This window comes from Heptranchias perlo, chromosome 2 (genome assembly GCF_035084215.1).
Source record: "Heptranchias perlo isolate sHepPer1 chromosome 2, sHepPer1.hap1, whole genome shotgun sequence".
Lineage (NCBI taxonomy): Eukaryota > Metazoa > Chordata > Chondrichthyes > Hexanchiformes > Hexanchidae > Heptranchias > Heptranchias perlo.
This window is the reverse complement of record NC_090326.1, coordinates 157,652,259-157,673,407: the sequence shown is the minus strand read 5'-3', so window position 1 is coordinate 157,673,407 and position 21,149 is coordinate 157,652,259. Positions and strand designations below refer to the sequence as shown.

At 45.8% G+C, this 21,149-nt stretch overlaps 1 protein-coding gene across 1 annotated transcript in view; it reads left to right on the top strand.

Annotated features, from left to right (window-relative positions):
* LOC137299362 (obscurin-like) overlaps window positions 1-21,149 on the top strand; it is a 552,786-nt gene that overhangs the window by 492,328 nt on the left and 39,309 nt on the right. The window contains exons 109-113 of the mRNA XM_067968057.1: window positions 1,275-1,447; window positions 2,530-2,556; window positions 4,231-4,383; window positions 9,494-9,539; window positions 20,294-20,371. Coding sequence (XP_067824158.1) covers window positions 1,275-1,447; window positions 2,530-2,556; window positions 4,231-4,383; window positions 9,494-9,539; window positions 20,294-20,371 — 477 coding nt within the window. The remainder of the gene's footprint in view (window positions 1-1,274; window positions 1,448-2,529; window positions 2,557-4,230; window positions 4,384-9,493; window positions 9,540-20,293; window positions 20,372-21,149) is intronic.

Below are 21,149 nucleotides of genomic sequence, written 5' to 3'. Positions count from 1 at the left end.
AGGACGCAGTTACCCTGCCATTTTCAACTGCTGGACGTCACTTCAAGGGGGCTGGCCAGCAGTTGAAACTCACATACTACAACAACAACTTGCATTTATATAGCGCCTTTAACGTAGTAAAACGCTATCAAACAAAATTTGACACCGAGCCACATAAGGAGATGTTAGGACAGGTGACCAAAAGCTTGGTCAAAGAGGTAGGTTTTAAGGAGCATCTTAAAGGAGGAGAGAGAGAGGTAGAGATGCGGAGAGGTTTAGGGAGGGAATTCCAGAGCTTAGGGCCTAGGCAGCTGAAGGCACGGCCGCCAGCGGTTGAGCGATTAAAATCGGGGATGCGCAAGAGGCAAGTATTGGACAAGCGCAGAGATTTCAGAGGGTTGTAGGGCTGGAGGAGGTTACAGAGATAGGGAGGGGCGAGGCCATGGAGGGATTTGAAAACAAGGATGAGAATTTTAAAACTGAGGCAATCCCGGACCGAGAGCCAATGTAGGTCAGCGAGCACAGGGGTGATGGGTGAACGGGACTTGGTGCGAGTTAGGATACGGGCGGCAGAGTTTTGGATGAGCTCAAGTTTATGGAGGGTGGGAGGCCGGCCAGGAGAGCATTGGAATACCCCCAAGTTCTGATGCTGAGCCCAGATTACAGCTCCAGAGCTCAGTGTAAATCTAACACATTTTTGTCTTGCTTGCAGTTAAAGATTAGCATACAGTATTACTTACATATGAGATATCAATTTTTTTTCACTTTGTTTTCCTGCCTTTTTACATCATTGTGAAAACTGTCATTCAGGCCAATTTAATTAGTCTTTTGGTGACAATGTCGTAACGAATTTATGGTTTGCAAGCTAAAAATTTTAATGCGCTGACAGGGAGTAGCCAGGCGTATAAAATCAAAAACCAGGTGGGTTTGGCAGTTTACAAATTAAATGTGGCCTTTGAAGTTTTATAAGGTCCATTTTTACATGCCTGGGTGTCTCTTTTTAGGTCCACAACATCGTTATCTAACATTCTTTCCCAGGACCTCAAAACTGTAGAAACCCTTACCTCCTTCAGTTTTCCATTCCTCCTGCAACTGACAGCCTTTTAAAACACAAGTTTGGTGTCTTCTAACCAGTACTTCTCGATTCATCTTCAGTCTTAGTATTCCCAATCATGTTGGGGTCCAGCTCTGTGAGCTTTGGCCGCATGTTTCCCTATAAAAAGACTGCAGAGGAGCATACAGTGCAGTTTATTGCTGACAGGCTTGTAATGTAATTTTTTCCTTTTTTTAATCAGCCAGCTAACATTCTAATGGCGCATCCAGAAAGAGACGATGTTAAAATCTGTGATTTTGGATTTGCGCAAGAAGTCTCACCAGTCCAGCCGCAGTTTAGCAAGTACGGCTGCCCGGAGTTTGTGGCTCCTGAGATTGTCTCCCAAGATCCGGTTTCAACAGCCACTGACATATGGTAAGGTACTGGAGTATTGGAGGATCAAGAGATAAATATAGAGGCTCACAGTTTGGATTGTGTCATTTTCTTAGGTTCCAAGAGTTGTTTTTACTTAAAGGACAAGTCTTTTTTTATAATTGTGTATAAAACTTGGCACCCCATCCACCACCCTAAACATTCACTCCCTTCACCACCGGCGTACAGTGGCTGCAGTGTGTACCATCCACAGGATGCACTGCAGCACCTCCCAAACCCGCGACCTCCACCACCTAGAAGGACAAGGGCAGCAGGCACATGGGAACAACACCACCTGCACGTTCCCCTCCAAGTCACACACCATCCCGACTTGGAAGTATATCGCCGTTCCTTCATCGTCGCTGGGTCAAAATCCTGGAACTCCCTACCTAACAGCACTGTGGGAGAACCTTCACCTCACGGACTGCAGCGGTTCAAGAAGGCAGCTCACCACCACCTTCTCAAGGGCAATTGGGGATGGACAATTAATGCTGGCCTCGCCAGCGACGCCCACATCCCATGAATGAATAATAAAAATAATAACAGTAGCACAAGTGGGAACTGAGCTATTCATAACAGGAAAGGTCTAAGTTCAGTCATTGACCAGGGCTATTCTCAACCAGGGCAATAGTAGGGGGTGCTACAATTGATCTCAGCACCCTTGGTATGTGTAAGGAAAAAAAATCACCCAGTGACCTCCCTCCTAGAAAGTGTGAGCATTGTATGAGGCTAAACGGTGACCCCAACCCTATAGTAAAAAAACTGTTGACACTCTGTCTGAGCTCACACTTGTAAAATGGCCACTAGTTTGGGATAATCAGAATACCTGTGGAACCATGTCCATGCATTCATCAATTCCTTCAAGAGAGGTGGGGCAATTAACTGGAAAAAGCAGTAGTTATTAATAGGATGAAAAACCCCGAGCTGGCTGCAGTGAGCATTTGTTTCCATCTGAAGGCAAAGGGTTTAGAAACTACACTTAGCTCATTTGTGTTGTAACCTTTTTATTCAGAACTATGTTTTTTTATGGTTAAAGAAGTATTACTAATTCTCTTCTCACCTTTATCCCTTTTTTTCTTACATAGGGCTATTGGTGTCATCACATTTCTGTGGTAAGTAAGATGAGTTCTGCACAATTTTTATTCATATTTCATTTTCAAATTGATTATTTTTTGGTCATTTTAGGGGAGAATTTCTGCTTCAGTGCTCCCAGCACTTGGATCACATATTGGGAAATCTGTCACATCCAGCCCTTGATTTTCTGTCCATTCATTTTAATGGTAGGGAAACCATGGGCTGGGGGACTAAGTGTGCTGGAAGAGCAACGAAGCAGAAGGTCTCTCCTTTTATTTTGTTCAGCAATGTGAATAATGCCTGTGCTGTGGAATGGAGTTCACATTTGGCACTCGCTGTCAGCATCAAGTACTTGTAGGTCAGTTACAGCATAGACCAAAGATTGCTTTCTGCCCCTAAGTAATGTGCCTGAACACCAACCTCAGCCCCTGCGTGAATTTTCTATTTCCCACACTTGCCATCTTTGTGGCCTTTCTGAGCAAGATTGTTAATCTAGTGCAATTTGTGCCAAACCATGTGGAATTGTACCCAATGGGAAATGTGCTGAGGGTCCCCAAGCTAATAGGAACGCTACTATTTTCAGTCACAGTCGAAGAACAAGTTGGAAATGAGAATACTCAACACAGGTCTCCATTGAAACCTCCCTCTTCGAGGTCAACCCGGCACGTAGAGGATATTTGCATTCTACCGGGCAGGTTCTATAACGGGCAGGCGATCCACTCCACCAGATCACCGCCAATGTCGTGAATACGAAAACTTACCCCATTATTTTTAATGTATTGTCTTTTTAGAGATCTGATCTGCTGATGTGAGCAGAGTGGCCCATCAGCAAGCAGCTCTGCTGAAAGGAAATCCCATAGATCGGCATCCAGGCCATTTATGGATTCCAATCAGGAACCCGTTTGGACACCTAAATTGGTTATTTCACTGCTGCCTGTGTACTTTGTACAACTGAAAGTAACGCTCAGAGGTAAAATTTCAACGAGGGTTCTCCCAATCTCCCGCTAAAACTGTGAGAGAAGATTGTCGGAAACGTTGGAGAAATGGTGCAAACAGCTGTTTCTTTGGGATTTCTGCCGAAGTTATACAAGAGATCGGGAGAACCCCCAAAGAAATTCTACCCCACGTCACCTGCCATGCAGTTCATGCTTCTGTTACTACACTGAGACACTTGAGAATACCCAGGAAGTAACTCAGTGCACCTTTATATGAAGGCTGTATGAAGATCAAAGGATCCTTAAGCCTCATCACTGTGGGCACCACCTACGTTAAGGATGTTACTTATGTAAAGGATAATTCAGCAACATTTTATGATTCAAATTGTGTTTCTTTTTACACCTGAACACACTAATGTGTGTAGAATAAATTAGACACTGCTGGGGTGTGCTTCTGAGTTAATTTAACTCATTAGGAAGTTCTTATTATTCATTTGCACCTGCAGCAATTGTAAACCATGAGTATGGAAAATATATCTATATTAATGTCTAATTTAGGGAATGTAAATTAGGAAAAATTGTATAATTCCACACAAATCTCAAATTTTAACTTTAGGCCATTTAGCGTTATAGATTTCCAGAAAGTTACTTTGTGTTTGTACAATTAAGACGAGTCGGGTACTACATGGGTTTGTTCAGACGGTGTTAATTACTTTAACTGCATTTCAGGAGTTCACTATCGTGCTGTCTAATATACATATTTGTGATTCATTGAAGTTTGACAGGTAATTCTCCATTTGCTGGTGAAAACGACAGAGTTATACTGACGAACGTGAAAGAAGGATCCTTCTCATGGAATGAGCGTGATTTGGACTGTATAAGCGAAGCTGCTCGAAATTTCATTAAGAGAATAATTAGAATAATTCCACAGTGAGTTCAAATTGGCATGCATTTAATCAAAGCTGCAAAACTGGCAAGGATTGTTGCTATGGTGTGGAAGTATTATTTCACTGTAGTGTTCCTATTTAAATGTGACTTTTTAAAAAATGTGCACACTGTAAATACTAGTGAATAAAGAAATTTAGTTGCTCTTATTAACTTTTTACATTTTAGTTAGAAAGGGAAACAAAACCAATTTATTTTCTCTCCAATTACTGTGATTTTCTTCCTCCATTTCTCTGGTTACAGCATTCTGTGCTAACCTATTAAGGTCACTTGGGTTAAGATGCTTGAGTAAATATTTGCACGGCTTTGCGTCACTGGCAGAGTCTTAATGGCGAGAAACTGGAAAGTACTGCAGTACAAAGGGATCTGGGGGCCCCAGTGCAAGAATATCAAAAATTTAGTATGCAGGTGCAGCAGGTGATCAAGAAGGCCAACGGAATGTTGGCTTTTATTGCTAGGGGGATAGAATATAAAAACAGGGGAGGTATTGCTGCAGTTATATAAGGTATTGGTGAGACCCCACCTGGAATACTGCATACAGTTTTGGTCTCCATACTTAAGAAAAGACATACTTGCTCTCGAGGCAGTACAAAGAAGGTTCACTCGGTTAATCCCGGGGATGAGGGGGCGGACATATGGGGAGAGGTTGAGTAGATTGGGACTCTACTCATTGGAGTTCAGAAGAATGAGAGGCGATCTTATTGAAACATATAAGATTGTGAAGGGGCTTGATCGGGTGGATGCGGTAAGGATGTTCCCAAGGATGGGTGAAACTCGAACGAGGGGGCATAATCTTTCAAAACTGAGATGAGAAGAAACTTCTTCACTCAGAGGGTAGTAGGTCTGTGGAATTTGCTGCCCCAGGAAGCTGTGGAAGCTACATCATTAAATAAATTTAAAACAGAAATAGACAGTTTCCTAGAAGTAAAGGGAATTAGGGGTTATGGGGAGCGGGCAGGAAATTGGACATAAATTTAGAGTTGAGGTTAGGATCAGATCAGCCATGATCTTATTGAATGGCGGAGCAGGCTCGAGGGGCCGATTGGCCTACTCCTGCTCCTATTTCTTATGTTCTTATGTCTCATACTCTTCAGGCGTAGGTCCAAAAGTCATTGACAGGACCTCACGTGCCCAATTCTTAGCACAACCAATTTTGCAAACTGGCATCTTGGTGCCTTTAATGAGGCCAAGTTACGTGTCCTCGTTTTAGAATGTAAATCATGTATAAGACTGTAAAGCCCAGAATTGTATGACTTCAAGGCTATATCCATGGCAGAAGCCTCACCCATATTTTTATTAAGCATGGATATTAAGGATTACAGAACCACGGCAGGTAGATGGAGTTAAGATATAGATCAGCCATGATCTAACTGAATGGCGGATCAGGCTCGAGGGGCTGAATGACCTCCTCCTGTTCCTAACTGGGTGCAGCTGGGTGTTTGGGAGCTTGGCTGCTCGAGAAGGCCTGCTAAAAGGGAGAAGGTGGGGAAGGGTTTTCGACTTCCAACCAAAACGAACACGCAGTCGGTGGAACGGCCGCGACACCCACCTGAAGCCAGGGTCGGGTATGCCTGGAGCATTGTCAGCGGCTCTGCTACAGCTCGAGGGCGAGGAATCGGCCAGCTCCTCCATTAAGCCATCCGGCAGGTCGGGCACTTCTGCTTCTCCTGGTCTCAAAAAAAAATTAAAGGAGAAAGGGGCTGACACAAAATTCGGCATGCCTGCTCCCTGAGCTACAGTGACAGGTATGGCCATAGACTGGGCCAGCTCAACCCCTGTTTCTTTGTCAGGGTGACAAAGATCAGGGCTGATATCTTTTTCCATGACAATTAACATGAATATTTGACAGTAGAGGGAACTATGAGTTTACAGTAATGCCATTCTTGCTTAAGTAATGAAACTGAGCTGTCAGTGACGGCTGGTGAAAAAACAGACAAACTTTGCTAACAAACGGGCTTGTTGGTCTAGGGGTGTGATTCTCGCTTTGGATTTGATGATTAAAATATGCGCAAGGTCCTGGGTTCAAATCCCAGACGAGCCTTCATTTATTGAGTAGAATGTTTCCCCTGGCTGGAGAGTCTAGAACAAGGGGGCATGGTCTCAGGATAAGGGTTCGGACATTTAAGACTGAGATGATGAATTTTTTCACTCGGAGGGTTGTGAATCTTTGGAATTCTCTACCCCAAAGGGCTGTGGATGCTCGGTCGTTGAGTATATTCAAGACTGAGATCGATAGATTTTTGGACACTAAGGGAATCAATGGATATGGGGATCGGGCAGGAAAGTGGATTGAGGTCGAAGATCAGCCATGATCTTATTGAATGGCGGTGTAAGCTCGAGGGGCCGTATGGCCTACTGCTGCTCCTATTTCTTATGTTCTTAAACTAGAAATCCTAAATAGCCTTGTTTTCCGTTAGCGATTGGCAAGAAAAATATGCACAGGAGCTCAGGTGGCTTAAGTGTGTGAACACAGAGTGCTTTGATCCAAATATTAGGTCAGTTGGGAAAATAATCACACTAATTAAAAGGTGAGAAATGTAAAATGTGCAGTAAAAAACCCACTGAGATTTAATTTCCTTTTAAATTTGTTTTTGAGGCTTTAATTGGTCTCCATAGACAAGTCCTCTTCTCAATTAAATTAAAAGTTAAACCTACAGGTGTCCTGTAAGAACCCTAGGTTTGATTTGGATCCACCATTGGCGGGCTGTGCCATTGGCTGTCTAGGCCCTAAGCTCTGGAATTCTCTCCCTAAGCCTCTCCGCTTCTCTACCCTCCTTTAAGATACTCCATAAAACCTGCCAATTGACCAAGTATCTGTCCTAATATCTCCTTATGTGGCTTGGTGTCAAATTTTGTTTGATAACGCTCCTGTGAAGCATATTGGGATGTTAAAGTCGCTATATAAATGCAAGTTGTTGTTGTTTTTACAGGCTGGGATGAAAAACACAACTGGGAATCTACAAATATAAGCTGGCAGTCCACCACATGTCAGTCAGCCTCTGCTGCACATTTCCAGCATTTTCTAATTTTATCTCAAAAGATACAGTGCGTATTTGTTAGCTATAATTCGCATTATTGTCAACAATTTCATTATACTAAGAAGTTCACAAGAATTTGCATTGATATAGCACCCTTAACATCGAAAAATATCCCAAAGCACTTCACAGAGGCGTAATCAAAATGATGGAGATATTAGATGGGGTGATCAAAAGCTTGGTCAAAGAGATGGGTTTTAAGGAGGACCTCAAAAGAGGAGAGAGAGAGGCAGAGGGTTTAGGGAGGGAATTCACCAGTGTGGGGCCTAGACAGCTGAAAGTGGAGCCACCAATGGTGGAGCGAAGGGAGAGGGGGGTGCAAGTGGCCAGGCTTCTTCGACAGCACTTCCCAAACCCACGACCTCTTCCACCTGGAAGGACAAGGCACATGGGAACAACACCACCTGCACGTTCCCCTCCAAGTCACACACCATCCCGACTTGAAAATATATCGCCGTTCCTTCATCGCCGCTGGGTCAAAATCCTGGAACTCCCTTCCTAACAGTACTGTGGGAGAACCGTCACCACACGGACTGCAGCGGTTCAAGAAGGCGGCTCACCACCACCTTCTCAAGGGCAATTAGGGATGGGCAATAAATGCTGGCCTCACCAGCGACGCCCACATCCCATGAACGAATAAAAAAAGTCAGAGGAAGGGAGAGTTTGGGGGGTAGTTGTTGGGCTGGAGCAAGTTACAGAGATAGGGATGGGTGGCAGCATGAAGGGATTTAAACAGAGGGATGAGAATTTTAAATTTGAGGCATTGGAGCACCGGGACCCAATGTAGGTCAGTGATGACAGGAGTGATGGGTGAGCAGCACTTGGTGCAAGATAAGGTACAGATAGCAAAGTTGTCGATGAGCTAAAATTTACAAAGGATGAAGGATGGGTGGCTGGCCAAAAGAGCATTAGAATAGTCAAGTCTAGAGGTGGCAGAGGCATGGGTTAATCTCAGAGGCCCTGCTTTTAAAAGAAGGATGATTTCTGACCATTAAAAGATTCCTGGAATCATTGGAAAATGATGCATTTAGCACAATAATGCTCACTTACAATCTGAAAAGCTGGAACATTATTTTGCATAATAATTTTGTTTAAAATAGAAATCTGATTGAATTGTTACTTTATAAATCAAATTCACCAATCTCACACTCAAAGGGAGCACATGCCAAAGATAGGGCTGCAAGAGTAGTGCTGATTCTCCGACCCGTGCTCCCTTCGAGTACGGTTTCCATCTGAGAATACAGAAAGCACTGAAGCATCCTTATATTACTTAACAACAAGAACAATTTGCATTTATATGGCGCCTTTAATATCGTAAAACGTCCCACGGTGCTTCACAGGAGTGTTATCAGACAAAAGAGAACACCTAGCCACATAAAAAGATATTGGGAGAGGTGGCCAAAAGCTTAGTCAAAGTTAAGGAGCAACTTAAAGGAGAAGAAAGAAGCGGAGAGCTTTAGGGAGGGAATTCCAGAGCTTAGGACCTCGGCAGCTAAAGGCACGGCCACCAATGGTGGAGCGAACATCAAACATGCTTCTGAAAACTGAACAATAGAGATATTTGGCAGTGCAGCAAGTTAGAGGATCAGTACACGGCACCGGAGAGATGGGTTGCAGGATTGATTCCTTGTGGTGCCATTGAAATTCCAATCTTAGCTGTATCGCTGCAGTTGTTTAGCAGAAGCCAGGTGATTCCCAGCGGTGATTGAGAAAAAATCAGGAAAGTGGACTCCAGGTTCCTCACGCTTCCTATTAGCAAGCGTAATGGAAGTCTGGGAGTGCATTGCTCCCCTTGCTCCCATCCTCTGTCCTGCCTCCTCACTGCCATTAGCGCACTGCACGAGAGATCATGAAAGAAAATTAGAAAACTAAATTAAAAAACTGTAGAAGAAAAATAAAAATATGATACAATTCCATTGACTCAGAGGGAATCATTATTATACAAAACTAGTATATTTCATATTTCTAACATTGTGTTGTGCTTGCAGTTATCTAGTTATTGATGCACAGTTATTTCGTTATAGTAATTTGTATGAGTTAATTTGATTTCCATCCTTTAGGAATAGGCCAACAGCATCTGAATGTTTGAAAGAACAGTGGTTTCAGGTATGTCATTTATATAGAATTACATAGAATGTACAGCACAGAAATAGGCCATTCGGCCCAACAGGTCCATGTCGGAGTTTATGCTCTACACGGGCCTCCTCCCTCCCTACTTCATTTGCTTTCACAATATAAATAAAAATGACCAAATGCCAGTTGTGTCTTCCTGCCTTTCTGCTTGCTTGATAAAGCAGCCGTCCATCTTAAACAGGAATATGAAATAAAAATTATAAACAATAACCATCAATACATTGTTGCATTTATGCATTTTTCTTCTATTATTGCTGAAGTATTGGAGGAGCAATTACTGAACCCAACAGTGACTTATTCTGATGATAACAGCATAGCATATAGTCTAAAGATTTTAAGAACAGAGGAATGTTCCAACACAGACATTCAGAAATTGGTAAAGGCCTGTCACTTTTCTAAGCCGTTGCTGGTTGGAGGAATTGTAAACAAGTCTGGTGGGGTAAGGCTCTTACAAAAAATGGAATAAAAACTCAAAATTGTTGATGCTTTGATGGGAAAAACTTTTACATTAAGTGCTTGTAAAACTCCACATAAATAGAATCAAAAAAGCACAGAAACAGACCATTCGGCCCATCAAGTCGGTGCTGATGCTTTTTTCCATATGTGCCACCTAGCTTAATTCCACTCTCCTATTTGCTCCACATATCCTTTAATAATCTTTTTCAAGCAACGGTCTAATTCTCCTTTTGGAAGTACTTATGGGCCCTGCTTGAACAGCAGTTTGTGACAGAGCATTCTATGTTCAAACCTCCCGCTCTGTAAAGATTTTTTTCTAACATCGCCTATAATTCCCTCTGCGATAATCTTAAATTTGTGTCCTCGCATTACCATTGCACTGACCAATGGAAACAATCTATCACTAGTTACCCTCTCATATCACTTATTATTCTTTAAGATTATTCAGAATTATGAGGGGTTTTAATGGAGTAAATAGGGAGAAACTGTTTCCACTGGTAGTAGGGTCGGTAACCAGAGGACACAGATTTAAGGTAATTGGCAAAAGAACCAGAGGGAAGATGAGACTTTTTTTTTACGCAGCGAGTTGTTATGACCTGGAATACACTGCCTGAAACCAGATTCATTAGTAACTTTCAAAAGGGAATTGGATAAATACCATGATTTTCACCCCGAAGAATGGGGGGGTTGAGGGAGGGGGGGGTGGGTGCAGTAAAAATTTTAAAAGTTGGGAGCGGGAACGAGTCCCAGCTCCAATGTGCTGAAAAATTAGATTCACCCAGACGCATCTGGGTGCGTGCGCGCTTCAGAAACCCGGAGTTTGGCTGGGAGTTCTTAGTGTTTAGACTCAGATTTCTTTGTTCACACTCAGAATTCTTCTGTTCAGACATATTTGCCTGTATTTTGGGCCCAGTCAAACCGAAACCATCAGGATGGTGGGGGGGGGGGGGGGGGGGCGGGCGGAATGGATGTATTCAGCACTACATCTGAGGAGGAGGCACATCACCATCCGCGCCAGACACGGCATGCAGTTCTGGGAGTTGCAGCTCCACAAGACAGAGGTGCGCCACAGGGACCTGCAGAAGAGCAGAGAGGGGAACAACGGAGGGGCCGAGGTTGCAAGAGGCACTACTCACGTGAGAGGGTCGACAGGCAGAGGCTGAGCTTCCTGGACCTCTCTGAGGAGCAGTGCCTATGAAGGCTCAGATTGAGTCGCCAGGTGGGTCACAGACATCTGCAGGCTCCTTCATGCAGAGCTGCTCCTGACTGGACCTGTTGGCCATGCATTGCCCGTCGCAGTTAAAGTCACCCTCAAGTTCTTCGCCTCCAGATCCTTCCGGGGCGCCACCGGTGACATCACCAGGATCATTCAGTCGTCTGCACGTAAGTGCATATGACAGGTCACTTGACGGCTTGTTTGCCAGGGCATCCCACTACGTCAACTTCCCCATCGACGACACCATCCAGACCGAGAGGGCAGTGGGTTTCCACTCTCTGGCTGGCTTCCCATGGGTACAGGGCGCAATTGATTGCATACACGTAGCAATCCGAGCACCTCCACATGAGCCCGGAATGTTCTTCAACAGAAAAGGATATCACTATCAAAGCGCACCTGGTTTGCGACCACCGGAAGAGGTTTCTGCAGGTCTGTGCCAAATTCCTGGGCAGCTGCAGTGATTCCTTAATTCTGTGTGAATCCAACATCCTGGGCCTCTTCCACGCACAAAACACGCTTGAGGGATGGCCCACAGAAGTGTTACGACGACAGTCACAGCACCACCAGGTCTGTCGTAGAGCAAGCCATAGGACTGCTGAAGATGCGCTTCCGGTGCCTTGACTGATCTGGGGCAGCCCTTCAGTACTCACCGATGAGGGTGTGTAGCATAATTCTCATGAGCTGCATCCTGCACAACATCTCTCAACAGAGAGGGTTACCAGTGGATGAGGTCCCATGCGCTCCACAAGCAGACGCACCTACCATCAACATTGAAGAAGAAGACAAGGAAGAGGACAATGATGGGTGAACCATCGGCGAAGCAGCATCTCCCTTGGCTGCTCGTCATGCCAGGGAATCATTCATATTTGATAGATTCTCACAGGGAGATCTGCAAAGTGACTACAGCCAAGTACTCAGACCACTTGTAATGACCACCACAACCACAACCCCACGCCCCCTCCCCCCTCAGCAGGTCGCACAGAACAGTCATCCAACGACACATAGACCTATTGCAAATGCACCAAATGAGTGGCATCAAGTCTCGCTGTTCATGAGCACCGACATGAAAGGGCGCTTTCACAAAAGGGACTCAAGAATGGGCAAGACATGGCAGTGGTGATGAGAATCATAACATTTAATGTGATGTTAACATAAACCAAATAGAAATGAAAAACATGACAGTCTGTCGGATACCCTTGTGCATACCCATCGTGATTACAAAACCTTTGACTTCCTCTTCCTACAGCTTCTTCGTGGTGCATCCCCTGTGGCTGCAGCAGAGGTAGTGGCAAGTTGCTCAGATTCATGCCCGGGCTGGTTAGATGCTTTCAGCCTACGACCTCTGGGTTTGGAGCCAGTGAGGGCCCCTCCAAAGACCGGTCCACCTGCATCTGTGCCACCTGGAAAGGAAGCAGCGTCGTGGATACTGGTTGAGTGGGGGGGCAACGGGTGAGACGTGGGAGCACTTTGGCGTCCCCACTTCCACGTCCCCTTTTGCCATCATCCCTCTCCCGGGCCAGGGCCACATCACTCCTACCGCCCTGCTGGACAACAGATTGGAGGACATGTGTGATGTCTTGTAAGGCCATAGCTAATGTATCTGTCTAAGGCAGCAGAATGTAGATCGCCCTGAGTCTGCACGGCCGTTGCCAGGGCCTGAATGAACTCATTTATGAGCCATGCTTGAAGCTCAATGGAGGCTGCCATTCTCTCCATCACAGACATTGCTGCCCTTACCTGCTCTGCCAATGCACTAGCGATGGAGTTGGACTCCTCCATCCTCTCCTCTGTTGTGGTGAGTGTGCATGGCACGTTTTCCACTCCCTCGCAAAGTTGCTCCTGTACCACTTTCAGTCTCCTTCTCAAGGATGACCCCCGGCGTTCAGCATCTGTGCCAAGCTTGGAGAGGTGTGCACCCACCGACGCGGACTCTCCACCGCTGCTCCTGCCACCAGTGTCTGCTCGTGATCACTTGTGTGTGGTGACTCACCAGGTGACAATCCAACGAGTTAATAGGGCCCTCTAAAAGGACCCACCAAGGTGTGAGTATCTGCGCTGGTGGATGGCTCGCTAAGATGCACCCTCAGAGACAGGGAGCTCCTCTGAGGAATCGCCCTCGACCACGTCTTGGGTTCATGACGCCCCTGGAAGAGAACATATTGATATGGATTTTCAAAAGGCATTCAATAAGGTGCCACATCAAAGGTTGTTACACAAGATAAGGGCTCATGGGGTTGGGGGTAACATATTTGCATGGATAGAGGATTGATTAACAGACGGAAAACAGAGAGAAGGGATAAACTGGTCAATTTCAGTCTGGCAGGCTGTATCTCCACCGCTGCCCCTGCCACCAGTGTCTGCTCATGATCACTTGTGTGTGGTGACTCACCAGGTGACAATCCAACGAGTTAATAGGGCCCTCTAAAAGGACCCACCGAGGTGTGAGTATCTGCGCTGGTGGATGGCTCGCTAAGATGTGACGGTGCACCCTGATGTGAGGTGCTGCAAGGATCGGTGCTTGGGCCTCAGCTATTTACAATCTACATTAATGACTTAGATGAAGGGACCGAGTGTAATGTATCCAAGTTTGCTGACAATACAAAGCTAGGTGGGAAAGTAAGCTGTAAGGAGGACACAAAGAGTCTGCAATAGAATATAGACAGTTTAAGTGAGTGGGCAAGAAGGTGGCAGATGGAGTGTAATGTGAGGAAATGTGAGGTTATTCATTTTGGTAGGAAGAATAGAAAAACAATATTTTTTAAATGGTGAGAAACTATTAAATGTTGGTGTTCAGAGAGACTTGGGTGTCCTCGTACAAGAAACACAAAAAGTTAGCGTGCAGGTGCAGCAGGTAATTAGGAAAGCAAATGGAATGTTGACCTTTATTGCAAGAGGGTTGATAGAATCATAGAAAATTTACGGCACAGAAGGAGGCCATTCGGCCCATCGTGTCTGCAGCAGCCGAAAATGAGCCACCCAGCCTAATCCCACTTACCAGTATTTGATCCGTAGCCTTGTTGGTCACGGCACTTCCGGTGCACATTCAGGTACTTTTTAAATGAGTTGATAGTTCCTGCCTCTACCACCCTTTCGAGTAGTGAGTTCCAGGCCCCTATCACCCTCTGGGTGAAAAAAACTTTCCTCAGCTCCCCTCTAATCCTTCTACCAATCACTTTAATTCTATTGGTTATTGACTTCTCTGCTAAGGGAAATAGGTCCTTCCTATCCACTCTATCTAGTCCAGTCATAATTCTGTACACCTCAATTAAATCACCCCTCAGCCTCCTCTGTTCCAAAGAGAACAACCCCAGCCTATCCAATCTTCCCTCATATCTAAAATTCTCCAGTCCTGGCAACATCCTCGTAAATCTCCTCTGTACCTTCTCTAGTGCAATTACATCCTTCCTGTAATGTGGTGACCAGAACTGTACGCAGTACTCAAGCTGTGGCCTAACCAGTGTTTTAAACAGTTCTAGCATAACCTCCCTGCTCTTATATTCTATGCCTTGGCTAATAAAGGCAAGTATTCCATATGCCTCCTTAACCACTTTATCTACCTATCCTGCTACCTTCAGGGATCTGTGGACATACACTCCAAGGTCCCTCACTTCCTTGACACCTTTCAGTATCCTCCCATTTATTGTGTATTCACTTGCCTTGTTTGCCCTCCCCAAATGCATTACCTCACACTTATCCGGATTGAATTCCATTTGCTACCTTACTGCCCACTTGACCAGTCTGTTGATATCTTCCTGCAGTCTTCAGCTTTCCTCCTCACTATCAACTACCCAGCCAATTTTTGTATCATCTGCAAACTTCTTAATCATGCCCCCTACATTTAAGTCCAAATCATTAATATATATCACAAAAAGCAAGGGATCTAGTATTGAGCCGTGCGGGACCCCACTGGAAACAGCCTTCCAGTCACAAAAACACTCGTCGACCATTACCCTTTGCTTCCTGTCACTGAGCCAATTTTGGATCCAACGTGCCGCTTTCCCTTGGAACCCATGGGCTTGTACTTTTTTGACCAGTCTGCCATGTGGGACCTTGTCAAAAGCCTTGCTAAAATCCATGTAGACTACATCAAATGCACTACCCTCATCGACCCTCCTTGTTACCTCATCAAAGTTGGAGTAAAAAAGTAAGGAAGTCTTACTACAATTGTACAGGGCTTTGGTGAGACCTCACCTGGAGTACAGTTTTGGACTCCTTATCTAAGGAAAGATATACTTGCCTTAGAGGTGGTGCAGCGAAGGTACACTAGATTAATTCCTGGGATGAGAGGGTTGTCCTCTGAGGTGAGCTTGAGTAGAATGGGCCTATACTCTCTGGAGTTTAGAAGAATGAGAGGTGATCAAATTGAAACATATAATATTATGCAGGGGCTTGACAGGCTAAATGCTGAGAGGTTATTTCCCATGGCTGGAGAGTCTGATACTAGGGGACATAGTCGCAGGATAACGGGTCGGGCATTTAAAACTGAGATGAGGAGGAATTTCTTCACTCAGGTCGAAGATCAGCCATGATCTGATTGAATGGCGGAGCAGGCTCGAGGGGCCATGTGGCCTACTCTTGCTCCTATTTCTTATGTTCTTATACAGCAATATTAATAATCATCGCAGAAGCAATGTTGTGATGAGCATACTGAGATGTACAACACGTCAATGATTGATCACGTCAATCCATGTTGTGTGTGAGGAATGTTAAAGCTCTGTTACCAGACGTTTGTGGAGTGCCAGTCTCAGCATCCCCAGCAGCCAGGCACTCCACCATCTGGCTTATGTCCAACACCTTCTCCTCCGCCTCTGTGAGGGCCACGATTTGTGGAGGCCCCCCTTCAATTCTCGCCCTCTCCCTTGCATTTTGCGCTCTCTTCTACAAGGGGAGAAAGTACAAACATGTGAGTGAGTGAGGGTGACGTGGTCACCCGACGGATGCACTGCTTTGGGTCAGGATGACAATGAAACAGATGCATCAGAGGGTGACTGTCAGACAGATTGATCACATTGGGGATTGGGATGAGTGGAAGAGATGGGTGCACAAATGGGGGGTGAAGAAGTGCACAGAAAGTGAAGGTAAGTCAAGACTGAGCCTTAAGTGGGCGTGAGGAGTGATGTGATGGAGTAGGCTTCGCAGAGCAGTGTGAGGTGGGGGCACTGTTCACCACGGAATGCAGGTCAATCAGTAACTGTACTCACTTTTCCTGACCTGGTTAGGTCATTAAATCTCTTTCTGCATTGAAACCACGATCGGGGTACCGTGATTCTGCTGCTGACCTGTTCTGCCACCTCCAGCCACGCCTTCTTTGTGACAGATCTGGGTTTCTTGCTCCTGTCGGCTGGACAAAGCACCTCCCTCCTGCTTCTCACTGCGCCCAGCAATGTTTCCAGGGTGGCGTTGGAAAACCTGGGAGCTGGCTTTGCTCTGGAATGTTGCATGGAGATTTTAGCCTCCTTTCTCCTTCAAACTGCATTGTTGGAGTGGCCCTTTAAATAGTGGGCTTTAAATGTGTCATGTGGGTGCACAATCCACCCGCTGCGCAGTTTGAGGACGCAAAACCCAGAAGTTCAGTTAAGTGGCTTCAATTTAGTGGCGTCGCTTGGGAAACCGGACGATTTTTTTCTCTGGCTTTCCCACCCGATTATTGACCCCCACCCCCCATCCTGGTTAAAATAATGCCCTTGAAGTGGAAAAATTTGCAGGGCTATGGGAAAAAGCAGGGGATTGGGACTAGTTGGATAGCTCTTTCAAAGAGCCAGCACAGGCACAATGGGCCGAATGGCCTCCTTCTGTGCTCTATGATTCTAAGACCTTTATCACGACCCCCTTCAATAATCTCGGCTCCATTGCAGTTCCAGGGTGTGTAAAGTGTTGAAGCTGAGCCAAAGTTAAAATTGTAAACAATTTTACAACACCAAGTTATAGTCCAGCAATTTTATTTTAAATTCACAAGCTTTCGGAGACTTCCTCCTTCCTCAGGTAAATGTTCAGGAGCTCCTTGAAGCCTACGCATTTATACATATAGAACAATACATGGTGTTTACAGAATGCCCCTGCAACTGCCCGTTGCCAAGGCAATCACCGTGTTCAGACAGAGAGGTGTCACCTGCAGAACCCCCGAATACACATTCAACAAAAAAACAAACAGGAAAAAAAACAGAGAGAGGCAGAAACATCCGGAAGGCAGAGAAAGCCAGCAAATGACCCATTATATTAAAAACAGATAACATTTGTTCGCTGGTGGGGTAACGTGTAGCGTGACATGAACCCAAGATCCCGGTTGAGGCCGTCCTCATGGGTGCGGAACTTGGCTATCAATTTCTGCTCGACGATTTTGCGTTGTCGTGTGTCTCGAAGGCCGCCTTGGAGTACGCTTACCCGAAGGTCGGTGGATGAATGTCCATGACTGCTGAAGTGTTCCCCGACTGGGAGGGAACCCTCCTGTTTGGCGATTGTTGCGCGGTGTCCGTTCATCCGTTGTCGCAGCGTCTGCATGGTCTCGCCAATGTACCATGCTCTGGGGCATCCTTTCCTGCAACGTATGAGGTAGACAACGTTGGCCGAGTCACAGGAGTATGAACCATGCACCTGGTGGGTGGTGTCCTCTCGTGTGATGGTGGTATCTGTGTCGATGATCTGGCATGTCTTGCAGAGGTTACCGTGGCAGGGTTGTGTGGTGTCGTGGACGCTGTTCTCTTGAAAGCTAGGTAATTTGCTGCGAACGATGGTCTGTTTGAGGTTGGGTGGCTGTTTAAAGGCGAGTAGTGGAGGTGTGGGGATGGCCATAGCGAGGTGTTTGTCCTCATTGATGACATGTTGAAGGCTGCGGAGAACATGGCGTAGTTTCTCCGCTCCGGGGAAGTACTGGACGACAAAGGGTACTCTGTTGGTTGCGTCCCGTGTTAGTCTCCTGAGGAGGTCGATGCGATTTTTTGCTGTGGCCCGTCGGAACTGTCGATCGATGAGTCGAGCGTCATATCCCGTTCTTACTAGGGCGTCTTTCAGCGTCTGTAGGTGTCCATCGCGTTCCTCCTCGTCTGAGCAGACCCTGTGTATTCGCAGGGCCTGTCCATAGGGGATGGCCTCTTTGACGTGGTTAGGGTGGAAGCTGGAAAAGTGGAGCATCGTGAGGTTGTCCGTGGGCTTGCGGTAGAGTGAGGTGCTGAGGTGCCCGTCTTTGATGGAGATTCGTGTGTCCAAGAAAGAAACTGATTCCGAGGAGTAGTCCATGGTGAGCTTGATGGTGGGATGGAACTTGTTGATGTTATCATGTAGTCTCTTTAGTGATTCCTTGCCGTGGGTCCATAGAAAGAAAATGTCGTCGATGTATCTGGTGTATAGTGTTGGTTGGAGGTCTTGTGCAGTGAAGAAGTCCTGCTCGAACTTGTGCATGAAAATGTTGGCGTATTGGGGTGCGAATTTGGTCCCCATGGCTGTTCAGGGTCTGCTCAGACGAGGAGGAGCGCGATGGACACCTACAGACGCTGAAAGACGCCCTAGTAAGAACGGGATAAGACGCTCGACTCATCGATCGACAGTTCCGACGGGCCACAGCAAAAAATCGCATAGACCTCCTCAGGAGACTAACACGGGACGCAACCAACAGAGTACCCTTTATCGTCCAGTACTTCCCCGGAGCGGAGAAACTACGCCATGTTCTCCGCAGCCTTCAACATGTCATCAATGAGGACAAACACCTCGCTATGGCCATCCCCACACCTCCACTACTCGCCTTTAAACAGCCACCCAACCTCAAACAGACCATCGTTCGCAGCAAATTACCTAGCTTTCAAGAGAACAGCGTCCACGACACCACACAACCCTGCCACGGTAACCTCTGCAAGACATGCCAGATCATCGACACAGATACCACCATCACACGAGAGGACACCACCCACCAGGTGCATGGTTCATACTCCTGTGACTCGGCCAACGTTGTCTACCTCATACGTTGCAGGAAAGGATGCCCCAGAGCATGGTACATTGGCGAGACCATGCAGACGCTGCGACAACAGATGAACGGACACCGCGCAACAATCGCCAAACAGGAGGGTTCCCTCCCAGTCGGGGAACACTTCAGCAGTCATGGACATTCATCCACCGACCTTCGGGTAAGCGTACTCCAAGGCGGCCTTCGAGACACACGACAACGCAAAATCGTCGAGCAGAAATTGATAGCCAAGTTCCGCACCCATGAGGACGGCCTCAACCGGGATCTTGGGTTCATGTCACGCTACACGTTACCCCACCAGCGAACAAATGTTATCTGTTTTTAATATAATGGGTCATTTGCTGGCTTTCTCTGCCTTCCGGATGTTTCTGCCTCTCTCTGTTTTTTTTCCTGTTTGTTTTTTTGTTGAATGTGTATTCGGGGGTTCTGCAGGTGACACCTCTCTGTCTGAACACGGTGATTGCCTTGGCAACGGGCAGTTGCAGGGGCATTCTGTAAACACCATGTATTGTTCTATATGTATAAATGCGTAGGCTTCAAGGAGCTCCTGAACATTTACCTGAGGAAGGAGGAAGTCTCCGAAAGCTTGTGAATTTAAAATAAAATTGCTGGACTATAACTTGGTGTTGTAAAATTGTTTACAATTGTCAACCCCAGTCCATCACCGGCATCTCCACATCAAAGTTAAAATCAGCTTTGTGCACAAACATGCAAAGAGGAAAAACTGGCAGGGCAGGGCAGGGCAGGACTTTAGACCAAATAAAAGGAGGTGGCATTTCACACACCCTTGCCTAAAGGGTAATAGAGTGTTAAATAAATAAACAGGGAAGGCATTGAAGCAGACACTGTAAATGACCTCAAGAGACAATCGAATGTGTTTCTATAGAGAGAAGTGATTGATGGTTATTTGGGAGAAGGAAGCTCCTGTGGTTGATTTATGAAAAAAGGATAGGCTTATTAAACCAAATGGCCTATACCAGTTTCTAAAAAGTTTTAAGTTCTTACAATTCTCACAACATAAAGAAACTATTTATGTTATATACATACAAGTGTCATCGTTGGGGGCAAAAAAACTTAAATAACTCAAACCTTTTTTTCCAGGAAAAACTAAAACTCCAGGAGTCTTGTACAATTAAAACAAAAAGATTGAAATTCTTTATATCAAGAAACAAGTGGCAGGTAAGAAGACAATAAATGTTGTGTTACAGTGAACCTTCAGAAGAGCCATAGAATCATAGAAAATTTACAGCACAGAAGGAGGCCATTCAGCCCATCGTGTCCGCGCCGGCCGAAAATGAGCCACCCAGCCTAATCCTACTTTCCAGCACTTGGTCAGTAGCCTTGTAGGTTACGACACTTCAGGTGCACATCCAGGTACTTTTTAAATGTGATGAGGGTTTCTGCCTCTACCACCCTTTCAGGTAGTGAGTTCCAGATCCCCACCACCCTCTGGGTGAAAAAAAATTTCCTCAGCTCCCCTCTAATCCTTTTACCAATTACTTTAAATCTATGCCCCTGGTTATTGACCTCTCTGCTAAGGAAAATAGATCTTTCCCATCCGCTCTATCTAGGCCCGTCATAATTTTGTACACCTCAATTAAATCGCCCCTCAGCCTCCTCTGTTCCAAAGAGAACAGCCCCAGCCTATTCAATTTTTCCTCATAACTAAAATTCTCCAGTCCTGGCAACATCCTCGTAAATCTCCTCTGTACCCTCTATAGTACCCTCTCAATCACATCTTTCCTGTAATGTGGTGACCAGAACTGTACACAGTACTCAAGCTGTGGCCTAACCAGTATTTTATACAGTTCTAGCATAACCTCCCTGCTCTTATATTCTGTGCCTCGGCTAATAAAGGAAAGTATCCCATATGCCATCTTAACCACCTTATCTACCTGTCCTGCTACCTTCAGGGATCTGTGGACATGCACTCCAAGGTCCCTCACTTCCTCTACGC